Source organism: Misgurnus anguillicaudatus, chromosome 14 (genome assembly GCF_027580225.2).
Source record: "Misgurnus anguillicaudatus chromosome 14, ASM2758022v2, whole genome shotgun sequence".
Taxonomy (NCBI): Eukaryota; Metazoa; Chordata; class Actinopteri; order Cypriniformes; family Cobitidae; genus Misgurnus; species Misgurnus anguillicaudatus.
The window spans coordinates 25,468,781-25,481,753 of record NC_073350.2 but is presented as its reverse complement, the minus strand read 5'-3'; the positions used below and the strand labels follow the sequence as shown (position 1 = coordinate 25,481,753).

Sequence of the window (12,973 nt, the reverse complement as noted above, 5' to 3'; positions counted from 1 at the left end):
TCTGGTTCCCTCGCAAAAAAGCCCATTCATTTTTCCCATAGACTTTTGAATTATCGCAAAAAATAAGCTGTGTTTAACAAAAGTTAAAGACACCAATAAGTCTTCACAGATAAATAAAATTTTTATTAATTTTTAAGTGTAAATGTGTCTACCAGCAATTTAGAAGCTGAGTTTTTACTTTAAAATGTATAAACATGTTAATCTATGAATTCTTACTGGTTGGACCAAACGTCCAAGTGTCATAAACTTTTGTTAAACACAGAGCTTATTTTTTGCGATAGTCCAAAAGTCTATGGGAAAAATGAATCGGCTTTTTGTGAGGGAACCAGAGTCCGGATTAGCCTACAAAAATGTATTATCCCTGCAGCACACTATTTTGGAAAAAAGTTAGTTGATGTCATTTGACTCACCTGGCCTGCGTTTAAACATAAGCAGAGATACTTTAATTAGGAATACCAACCTTCAGTATTCTACAATTGGAAAACCTGTAATGGTCAACTTGGCTAGTGTGTAGCACCTTAACCAGTCGAGCTTAGTAGTGATCAGTGACATCTATTGCGGCCATTCGGAGTGTTGAACAGTAAGTTACAGTTTCCAACAGTAAGCAACAGTTTCTTGCCAGAATTTATGGTTACATTCTAATCTGTTCGTTATAAAGTAGCCTTCCCTGCATACTGCAGCGTTACGGGCCAATCACACCAAACGTGTTCTAAGCGCGTGGGAACGCAAGACGTGCAGTGCGGCGTGGCTTTTTATATTGCTAGGCAACCATCGAGTCAGCTGTCTTGTCAATCAAATATTGAAGCATGAGCACTCTTTTGCTGTTAATATTAGCAGAAACTTTAAAAAGAGGACGCTTGCTCTGACCTTGAGTGGAATATCCGCATTTGGCGGCCATCTTACCACAGGGCACTCGCTCACTCGTAGCATTGTGTTTTAATGGTGCAGGTACTTTTAAATCACCATAACTTGCTTAATTTTCTATAGATTTTCAAACGGTTTGGTTTGTTATAAATGACAAAGATGTACCTATGACATTGCATACTTATAGTAAAAAAATATTTTTTTACGACACATGTTAAAGCATTCAGATTTATAGCCACATTAATAACTTTTGTAAGAAACCAAACCATTTGAAAATCGGTAGAAAACTGAGCAAGTTATGGTCATTTAAAAGTACATGCATCATTAAAACACAAAGCTACAACTTTCCTGTGGTAAGATGGCCACCAGGTGATGACGTTAGAGACTCCGCCGTAACACATCTGGGGCACGTTCAATCTCACAACGGTGCACAACGTTTTGCTACGGTTTCCGGGTTGAACGACACGTTTCCTGGAAACGGTGTGCAACGGAATGCAACAGGTTTTAGAAGCGTTTTCTCTTGTTGGGTGTGTCAGAAATGTCGGCCCAATCAGCGGCAAGATGTATAAAACCACGCGGTAGTAAAGAGACAGCTCGCTCAATGGGTTCAAGTTGGAATGTTGTCTTTCATTCTGGACGGCAAGGTCAGTGACTGTAACATTGAGGGTCTTTTACAGTATTAAACACACATTTATAACGATTTCATCAGGCTTCAGAAACATTTAAAAAAGAACACAAAGAATGGCCTCTCAGCTACCGTAGTTGCAACTCTTTCGTCATCACAACAGGGCGTTCAACACATCACCGTTTCTGTTTAATAAACGTTGTGCAACGTTTTGTCGGGGCTGAACGCAGCCCTAGCCTTTATTATACATAGGCCTATATGGACTTCCAACTGTAAACTTCTGTAAACTGTAAACTTACTACAAATAAAAAATCATCCAAAAAGACGCCTGCAACTGCCATAAACACGTTTGGTGTGATCAACCCCTTACAATTTTTTATAAGCTTGCAGGCTTCCCTAAAGGGGCTTTACTTCAAACATAGATGGCAATAGAGAGGCAGCGTATTGCCGCTTTGTAACGTTGGACGGGCAATGTAAGTTATCAAATTTGATATGCAAAATCTAGAAAAATCTGGAAAACGTTTTTTTTTTTTTGTTATTGCTTTTTGTCCTAAAACTTTTTCCAGGTTTTATTTAGATTTAAATCTCAGATTTGGGCTCTGACTTTAAAACCCATTATAACAACAAAATTACAGTAAAGTACTGTGCTGTCTGTGTAAAACAATATTAACGATAAATGTTAATTTTTTGTCACTACCATACAGTTTGACAAAGATCACATTTATCAGAATAAGCAGAAGTCAGTCGGGAAATATTTTTTATAATATTTGTTATACATTTTTCGGTATTTCCAGGTTTAATTTAATTTTTAAATCCCAACGTTTTTATGCTGTTTAAACAATAAGTTAACGATAAATATCAGTGATGTTTATTTTCATTTTTATCAGCACACATAGTGTTAACGCTTTAACAGTAGAAAATCACGATGTGTACAATACGATTTAGGGTATACGTACGATTTGGGGGTTTTAAGGGAATAGTAAAAAGTACTCTCAGTCTGTTATAAGCTCGTATAGCGGACTGTATGGGGCACGGTCCAAGGGGACCCCCGCCCCCCTCTTCCAATGAGGCACGCGAATCCGTACGGAAAGCGGAAAATATGCTTACAGCACTTCGGAAAGTAGCACACACAACTCTCCACCACACACACTCCGTATGCGTGCAGCTGTGAATGAAGCGCGTCTTGCTGCTCCCGTTAACCGGAGGAAAGGATGAGAGTAAACGGTCGCGCTGCCGGTTAACGGACCGGTTGAGCGAGTCTGTCTAATGTGGCGGCGTGTGCATCACCAGAACATTTGGCTTTAAAGGTACATTTAATGTTATTTCCACTGAATGGGTTTGAGAGGTCTGTGGATGTGTTTGGATTCACGATGGTGTGAAAAGTGGCGAAATCCCAACAGGTGAAACTTTGAGAAGCTTTGGGTTCAAATAAGTTCAGCAAGTCTTTGCTCATTTTCCATTCAGAATCAATGCTTTATATTGTGACTATCATCATCGGCTATATTGTTAATTACTCACAGGTTTACTTGCTAGCATAAAATCATTAGCATATCTGTTTTGAAAAGGTTTAACATGCACATGTGTTGAGACGTCAACCAGATGCTGTGTCAGTGTGTGTTTTTATGAATGATAATCATAGTGTGCATCAGGCTTGCTTTGTGCTTTCTTTTGTCAGTCTTTATCCTTTGTCAACTTTAGTATATAAGTCTTATATTTCTGTATATGTAGCCTAACTAAAACTAACAATTTGAAGAGGTCTTTTATTTAGTCAGTATCTATTAATCTTATATTTCTGTATGTGCAACAAATCTTTTAATTTGGATATATTTATGTCTATGTTTGTTTACACTCTCTGGATAAAGGAAGAAAAGCTGTCACTGGGGCTGTACCCTTTCAAAAAGTACACAGTTGTATCTAAAGAGTACATCATAGTACCTCAAAGGGTACATATTGGTATCTAACCTATGCATAATACATATCAAGACCTTTTGAAAGGGTACTGTCCCAATGACAGCTTTCTTCCGAGTGTATGTTTGTTTTCTTTTTATATTTACCAACCTACAGACAATATGTTTACAGTTAGTATCACAAATGGACATATTTGATGAAAAGATAACAACAAATACTGTATTATAATAATGTATTATTAATATTTTCATAAGTATTAACCTCCTAAGACCCGAGCTTTGGTTTCTATTTTTTTTTCTCATTTCTTTCAGCTATTTTGGGGTTAAAGAACCAATAAATTTAATAACCAAATATTTTTCTTTGAACATGAAGCAGTTTAATTGTCCACGTTTGTGTACAACAGGTTCCAGTTACACAGAATTAAATATTATGGTGCAAACAACACAAAAATGTGATGTCCACCTATATGTTGTGGACACACCAGGTCTTAGGAGGTTTTATATATTTATCACTGTAAAGCTGCTTTGCAATAATGCAAAACTGTGAAAAACGCTATAGAAATAAACATGAATCGATTTGAATGTTAATTGTCTTCTATTCCGATTAACCATGTATCTTACGCAAACAATGACTTTCTTACTTAGTCTTGTTTTCGGTACGAATATCCAAAAATTCTTAAATCAAGATGCATTTTCTTGATAAGCAAAATGACATACAAAAAAAGGTCTAATTTTTAGACAAACAATATCAAATTTAAGTGAATCTGTGCTTAAAACCAGCAAAAAAATAATAATCTGCCAATGGTGTAAGAAAAAATTATTGAAATAGGTTTACTTTTTTCTTTAACACTTAATTTAAGACAAATTCAAGAAAAAAAATCTTACTGTGGGTTCACACCAAATTTGCGTCTACCGTGTCTAGTTTGCTGCTTGAACATTTTAAGTTTACTCGCTTCATTCACAGCTGAAAGCCACGCGGAATTTCGCGTCATGGGAGGGGCTTCGGCAACTCTGCTAGCTGTATTCACGTCACTACTAGAGCAAGCTCCTAATTGGTTAACACAGCGCGTTTTTCCACCAAAGTTAAAATTTTTCAACTCGCGCATTTCCCACGGCAACGCTCAATTAGCATGAACTAGACACGCAAATGAGGCAGAATCACGTCTACCATGCCGCGCCAAACACCTCATTCGCCCCGCGAGACCTCCAGGCGCGTCAACACAACTTAAAGCAACACTATGTAGTTTTTTTTACCTTTACATAATGTCTCTAAAATTATTTCAGTGATAGAACAACTTTTAACTGGACAAATTGTACTGTTGCTGCAACCTGAGCAGCCTCCTAGCTGCTACAAGCACACTTTGAAAGTGGCGGTGGAGGGTAGGAAACACAGCCCCGCCCCTCTCCCTGCCTGCAGAAGAGTGTCGGATACCAGGCACTATTGCGCTTTTCAACTACATGGGGGAGCTGTAAGTCATTTTTACATGGAAACTACATAGTGTTGCTTTAACATTGAAATCACTTGCGCTTGACGCCTTTACCACGGCTGGTGTGAACGCAGCATTACCCCATTGTCAGATATTTTTGCTGGTTTTAAGCACAAATTTATATTTTTTGTCTAAAAACTATACTTGTTTTCTTTTTTTTGCTCATCAAGAAAATGCATCTTGATTTAAAGGGGACATATCATGACAATCTGACTATTTCCTTGTTTAAGTGTACTCTGGGGACACCAAAGATTTATTTCACATCTTAAAAAACTCTTGTGAACTATCCCCTTTTAGAATTTTTTTTATATTTGTACCGAAAAACAAGACCGAAATACTAAGTAAGAAAGTCTTTTTTTTTGCAGTATATCCTGACATCTTGCTAAATCCCTTCTAACCTAATTTACTTTCTGTCTTTCCTCACAGGGTAAGGGAGAGCAGGAACAAAATACCTCACTAGAAACATGGGCCAGTCTGGGACTTTATCCTATTTTTCTCTCGCTCTTAGACTCAGCATCTTCCTCATAGTTTTCTCCCAAGTGCTCGTGCCAGCCTCTGCGGGCAGCTCCAAATCGAGCTTAGATACGGATACTTTTCCTAATGAATCTTCAACACACGAGACATGCGGTGGTAGTTTTGAATGTAAAGAGGGAGTGATCCTGCCAATGTGGACACCCCTGAACCCATCTTTTGGAGATAAGTTGGCCAGAGCTACTGTGTACTTTGTTGGTTTAGTCTACATGTTTCTGGGGGTTTCCATCATTGCAGATCGCTTCATGGCTTCCATTGAGGTCATCACATCTCAGGAGAAAGAGATCATCATCAAGAAGCCTAATGGTGAAACCTCAACCACGACGGTTCGTATATGGAACGAAACCGTATCCAATCTTACTCTCATGGCTCTGGGTTCATCAGCTCCGGAGATTCTGCTCTCTGTGGTTGAAGTGTGCGGACACAACTTTGATGCAGGTGAACTCGGCCCAAACACCATAGTAGGAAGTGCGGCTTTCAACATGTTTGTGATCATTGGTTTCTGCGTCTCTGTGATACCAGAAGGAGAGCATCGTAAGGTCAAACACTTGAGAGTCTTCTTCGTCACAGCGGCTTGGAGTGTCTTTGCATACACTTGGCTGTATATAATATTGGCAGTGATTTCTCCAGGAATTGTAGAAGTCTGGGAAGGACTTCTCACTCTCCTCTTCTTTCCGATTTGTGTCACGTTTGCTTGGGTTGCAGACCGCAGACTTCTATTCTACAAGTATGTACACAAACGTTACAGAGTAGGAAAACAGAGGGGGATGATCATCGAAACAGAAGGTGGGCCTGAGCTACAGTCAAAAGCAGATATTGAAATGGATGGGGGATTGCTTAACTCTCACGGTGAGGAATTGTTAGACGGAATGGTGGATATTGAAGATAAAGTAATGGATGACGAAGAAGCTAGAAAAGAAATGGCCAGGATTTTGAAGGAACTAAAACAGAAACACCCGGATAAAGAGACGGAGCAGCTCATTGAGCTTGCCAACTATCAAGTTCTCAACCAGCAGCAGAAAAGTCGAGCTTTCTATCGCTGCCAGGCTACCAGGTTAATGACTGGTGCCGGCAATATTTTAAAGAAGCATGCTGCAGACCAGGCCAGAAAAGCAATCGGCATCCACGAACTTCGCTCGGAAATCTCCGATAATGACGTCTCCTCCAAGATCTTTTTTGACCCTGGCACATATCAGTGTCTTGAAAACTGCGGGACCGTGGCTATGAACGTGGTACGACGTGGCGGCGACTTGACCAGCACCGTATCTGTGGAATACCGAACTGAGGATGGCACTGCCAACGCAGGCTCTGATTATCAGTTCACAGAAGGCGTTATAGTATTCAAACCAGGCGAGACTGAAAAGGAGATCACGGTGAACATTATTGACGATGACATTTTTGAAGAAGATGAACACTTCCTGGTTCATCTCAGCAACGTCAAGGTTATATCTGAAGGAACGGGTAATGGGAACCCGGGTGTCAATCACGTGGAAACGTTAGCTGGTCTTGGCCTTCCCTGCACGGCTACTGTGACTATCTTTGATGATGACCATGCTGGCATCTTCACATTTGAGGAACCCATGGTTCATGTCAGTGAAAGCATTGGTACAATGGAGGTTAAGGTGGTGCGTTCCTCTGGAGCTCGTGGAGTTGTGGTAGTGCCCTATAAAACCATTCAAGGGACGGCAAAAGGTGGAGGAGAGGACTTTGAAGATACCCATGGAGTCCTGGAGTTCCAGAATGATGAGATTTCGTAAGTGTTACTTCTTCCTTTAAACTATGCAGTTACAATGAGTTTGTTTCCCCCATACACGTAAAGAACTGAATGTTAGATGGCAAATTCAAATTCGTAGTGATCTTTAGAGAAAGTAGTACACTTTAGAAGTGTAGTAAAAATGTTTCATTATGCAAATTTGTCAGTAAATGTATTTCCTACCAGGGTCCCTTTAAGCCATACGATCGATTGTCTTTCTTGATTTAAACTTCTCAGCCTTTGCTCATTTTTTCTCATGGGATTTTTTATCCGACTAATTTTCCTTCACAGCTTTCTTGTTGCTTTCTTTATCACCTTATCATTTTCCCTCTAGCTTTGCTTATTTTCATTGATCCAGCTTGCATGTATCAGAAGTATGTGTCATTTTGGTAGTCTTATTTGTATAAATATTCTTATACCCATTTTTTGAATCATGTGTATGAATTATTTAAGGAAAAGTAGCTTAATTGGTATGCCAGGGAACACACATACACATTAGTGATAAACTGTGTACCTTGTAAATCACTGTAAGCTGTTTTAGATAAATGTGTCTGCCACATGCATAAAAATTTAAATATGGTCATATTTATATAATTATTTAAGTATCAGTATGCAGTAGCATGCATCTCTATCTTAAATTCACAATGAAACGGATGTTGCGATTGTTTTATTTTCCCCGTTGTATATGTATATCTATATTCGAGTGAAATGGCTTCTGAAATGAGGAAAAATGGTAGGGCGGGACTTTAATTCATCCATTTAGAATTGATTGGATCGTTGAAAGTCGGGTCATCTTGCTAATTGCTAATCGCTGAGATCTTTTACCAGGCCCCACCCACCTGAGATAGCTTGTGATCGGAAGTAAAGAGAGATTAGGTGTGTTCGACATCGGCTGTGGCTGGATGTAACCGATCGGCGAGATTAGCCGCGTGCAGGTGGGGAGGAGCTGAAAACGGAGACGTGAAGTCGGACGCGCTGTGCTTCCTGTAGTTTGCGGCATTTACGTCAGGCATGGCTGATCACGTGCCGTATGCTTGCTTTATCGCAATAAACATGATTTGTAAGATGTAAACTACATAAAAAGTGAATTATACTGTTTTGAATGTCCGTGTATGAGCATGAGTGGAACTGAAGATGCTTACATCATCTGTTTTTGCGGTAATGAAGTTCAGGATAAGCATAAATTATTTGAGTGCCAATGAAGTGGGGTCTACGTTTTTTCATTTCTATTTCCATTTTGTTTTGATGAGGATGACACAATATAACATCGCGACTACATGAAAAGAGCTTTAACTGTTATAAAAATACAGATTTGTGAGCATTTGTGGAACTGAGGGCGTGAAAATAAGCACGAAACACATGTGATTGTTGTCATGTGGTGAATCCGACCAATGGTGAAACAGCTGTGTCGTCATTACGCCCGTGCAGCTCCTCTTCGGGAAATGCGCTGGCTAACTCAGGCGGCTGATCTCGAACCGCTCTCGCGGTACTTAAAAACCATATGACACAGTCACGTGCCTGCAGCGCCAGCTGAAGTCGGACAAAAATACTAACCGTAATGCACTGCTTCAAGTCAGCCGCCGATCGGTCTGCGCAGCGCCGCATGAAGTCGAACACACCTAATGTTTCCCAAAAAATGAAGCTCTCAAATAAATAATTTAAATAAAAAAACACAATATTCCAAAAAATATAAGGTTTTTAATATCAATTCTTTAGACTGGAATACACTGGAATGCAAAACTCATTACTTGGATCAAAAAATTATAATAGAGCTGCTCATTAGTCAATGTGATTAATCTGCTTTAATAATAACAAACCTTTGGCACAAAATAAAGGCTTTTAACAAATGTGGCCCTTAAAGGGGTATTTCACCCAAATATTAAAATTCTGTCATAAATTACTCACCATCATATTGTTCTAAACCTGTATGAGTTTCTTTATTAAACACATAAATAAATAAATGAATGCAGGAATAAATAAGTCATTAATTAAGCGCATAAATAAATAAATGTAGAAATACAGAAATAAATAAATACATAATTGCAGAAATAAATAAGTAATTCATTGAATGCAGAAATAAATGCAGACATAAATATATTGTTTTGTCAAAAGTATCATTATTATTTTTGCACCACTACATGTTATTTATTTATGCATTTATTTATTTATTCATTTATTTATTTCTGTATTTCTACATTTATTTATTTATGTATACATTTATGTATTTATTCATTTATTTATTTATATACACTTAAGTCATTTTTTCGTAGTCCAAAACCGTCAGTAGTGTGCTTTATCAAAATATTTTCTTTTGTTCTCCCTGTGTCAGCGTGGCTTTACTTCAGGTACTCCGGTTTCCTCCCTCAGGGCAAAAACATGCAAGTTACTATAGGTGAATTGGAGATACCAAACTGCCCCTCCCCAAACCTGTGTATGGATCAACTTCTCTATGCACTCTAAGAACGGATGTGTTAATTTTATTACATTATTATGACATTATGCATCATTTTGTGTTGATTTTGTGTTACAGTTGTGTTAAAAGTAACAAAAAATGTGTTGTTCCAATAACAGTCTGGGAAAACGCATTTAGTGTGTTGTCCCTAAGAGATCCAGCTAGACCAGCTTAATAAGTGACCAAAACACATCTAGACCAGCTTGCTACACCAGCAATACCAGCTAAAACCAAGCTGGGAGACCAGCTAAAACCACCAGCTTATGCTGGTTTTAGCTGGATTTTTCAGTAGGGCTCGCCATAATATAACCATAGATGCTGGAATGGCGTGAAGAACAAAGAAAGAAAGAGTGAGTGAGGCAAGTACATGATTTCCACCAGGCGAACGAGACAAGTTTCGAGTTCAGAACAGCTCATTCGTGTGACTAATTACATTTCCATGACCATTGCGATGCACAGCTTGAGTTTGGGCTCCAGCACCAGAGCTTCTGGCAAGGAGCACAATTGTATGATCACGTACTTGACAAGGTGGCCTGCTCCCCAGACATTTTCCATGGCAGGCAGAATATAACGATAACAGATATACCTAGCCGAAGATAAACAACTCTGAATAGGGTCCAAGGTGTTGAAATGGAAAAGGTCAGTTGCTTGCGCTTATTTTAAGCTGATTAATGGGAAGACGTGCGCAAATGTAAACGGAGGTAAACTAATTGCTTTGAAGTGAGAAACTTAACCACGCTGATCTGGCCGTGTCTAGAGATGAAGTTCCATATATGGACAGGTCTCTTGTTTGGAGAAGAGGGCAGGTCCCTGGATCCCTTTCCGAAACGTTTGGATACTCGCTGGCTGTGAAAGATTTGGTGTTACTTCAAATTACAAATGTATGCTGTGCACTTCCACATAGTTTAGATCAGACAGTCTGGCAAGCTGGGAAATCAGGTGTTTTGTTTTGTATCTGAATGCGAGTTAATCATACGTCTGAGGTAAATATGAGACGTGCCAAAAATGAAGTGAAGCATACTTTAGACTCAAGGATGTCTCTTTTGTAATGTTTCTTTGGAAATGTCTTTATCTCTATTATCTTTATCTCTATTTGTCATATTCTTTAAGTACAAATGAATAGGACTAATTTCCCCATAAGACAAGGATAATCTTAAACTCCCTTTGATCACATGGGCACAAACCAGTCCTAAAATACTAAATCTTAAATTTCCATTTTGTTGATGAATTACCATTAAGTGCTTCATCCGGATGGGAAGCTGTCATATACATAAGTGAACCGTCTGTCTCCTCACAGGGTTCTGTCATGCTGAGTAATGAATTTAATGTTTGTCATTAGCAAGTTTTAATGTTAATGTTGCTGCACTTTCGTGCTAAGCATGGTAGATTTCGCATCATGTCATTTTTGAACATTAGTTGCATTTCCATTATCCTTAAAATTGTGCAAATTGAAATTGCGAATAGAAAATATGCTCAATGGAAACACTCCCATATTTCGCAAAAAAGTTTTAAAACTCATATGAAGTGTCTTGCCTACGTCTTCATCAATTAAACCTAATGGCTAAGTTCAGTGGCTGCGTATACCCAAACCTACCAACATCCGTCTCAATGATTTTTGGTATGACTTATCACGAGAGGGAAAAAAATATGTTGTAGTCGCATAACAAGGAATGCATCATTATTTAGCAAATATCATTTTGCACAAATCTGTAATGGAAACCAGGCTAGTGAGGCTTCTACTGTAATGCACAGTAATGGTTATGTGAGTGTGTTGGTGATGGTTAAAGAAAGAGAATGAGACTTGTAGAAAAAGAGCGAACAATCAGACACAGAACTAGTATTTTAGGCATGTTTATTTTGGCTTATGCTTTACTGGATCTCAGATAAAACTGCACAAGGAGGAGACAAAGTCTCGGGGGATGAAAGTTTCCATCAATAAACTTTTTGTGAAATCCCTGCAAATGCCTTGATGTGAATGGTGATTTCTATCAAAAAAATTATTCACCATCTTGCTTGTTTTAAATATGAAGAGTTTAGTTCCAAAACGCAATAAATCCATTTTGACTAATTTGGGTAAAAATGTATTTTCTATACCAAGAAAGTGACAAGATGAAAACCACTATTTTCTGTTACAAACTTTCACATAGCATCTTTAAGTTATAGTAACATTAAACATTCAAATCCATAATTTGATTTTCAAAGATTTATTATAAAATGCTATATTGAATCAATATATAAATGTGCATTCATCTTTGCCATGTTATATTCATTTAGTTGACTAGTGGTATACACTGATAAAAAATAAACATTAATGTCATTAATCAGAACACTTACTTTGTCATATTAAGAACACTGTCATTGCTGCTGTTATACTTGGGACGTCTTCGCTAAACTTTTTTGACAGCGATCAGCTGTAAAAAAAATTTGTCCTGCTCAATTTTCGTTGACCTTGCGTAAAATAATGGAAAGTTTTTCAAAAGATCCCCTTGGGTCAATGTGTTAGCATGACAGAAGCTTAATGCTGTCGTGTGAGAACAAGCAACGGCCGGCATTTGTACTTCGTCCTAGTGCCTCTCACGTAAATTATTTATTTTTGATTGCTTGCGTTTCTTCCCCGCCACAGCAATTTATAAGTCATTTATAATCATAAACTCACATGTAAGACATCATTCGAAACTGTGAAGGGTCAACTTTTATTTGTGTACATTCATAATAGCAACTAAACTTTGTGCTTTTATCAAATAAACTAAATTAACAGGGTGTCTTTCAGAAACACGTTAAAAAAATCAATTGATACTCCGTGAATACTTGTCACACAAACATGGTGAGTTAAGGTCTTTAGTAAAACACTTGGCTGCATGACCTTTGTTATCAGGACACATTATCCGCATGTTTCCTCATGCGCAGATACAAGAGTTCATGCCCCTGCCCAGGGCTCATTTTTTGCAACTTAATCATGTGACTGGGACAGACAACTTTAGGTGTCTATACACTACAGTATGAACACTTTGAATTGAAGAGACGTGAACCCAGATGAATTCAAGGAACATAGAGGAATAAAAGAAAAAGACAAAGAAAACACACTTCAACAATATGAATGAATGAGAGTTCACATCTTTTATATTGTTTCTCTTGTTTCATTGGTCCAAGACTATGTCCTGATTCTGCAAGAGAAGGAAAGATGCTCCAGGGTTTAGTGGTATGTTTTTGGAGCATTATGTTTTATCCCTGTCGAGGAGGAGAGCCTTCTGTCACAAGGGTCTTGTGCCAGCTCAGAGATGCCCAGACACACAGCCTGATTTCATGTGACTTGTTTCACAATGCAATGAGAGCCTCAGCAGTGCGGCACCATTA

The 12,973-nt window shown here is 38.4% G+C and overlaps 1 protein-coding gene across 1 annotated transcript in view; it reads left to right on the top strand.

Annotated features, from left to right (window-relative positions):
- Positions 1 to 2,413: 2,413 nt before the first annotated feature.
- Positions 2,414 to 12,973, top strand: part of slc8a1a (solute carrier family 8 member 1a) — a 47,574-nt gene continuing 37,014 nt past the window's right edge. Inside the window, exons 1-2 of the mRNA XM_055184484.2 lie at positions 2,414 to 2,796; positions 5,310 to 7,167. Of these exons, the coding sequence (XP_055040459.2) occupies positions 5,348 to 7,167 (1,820 nt within the window). The 5' untranslated portion in view covers positions 2,414 to 2,796; positions 5,310 to 5,347. The remainder of the gene's footprint in view (positions 2,797 to 5,309; positions 7,168 to 12,973) is intronic.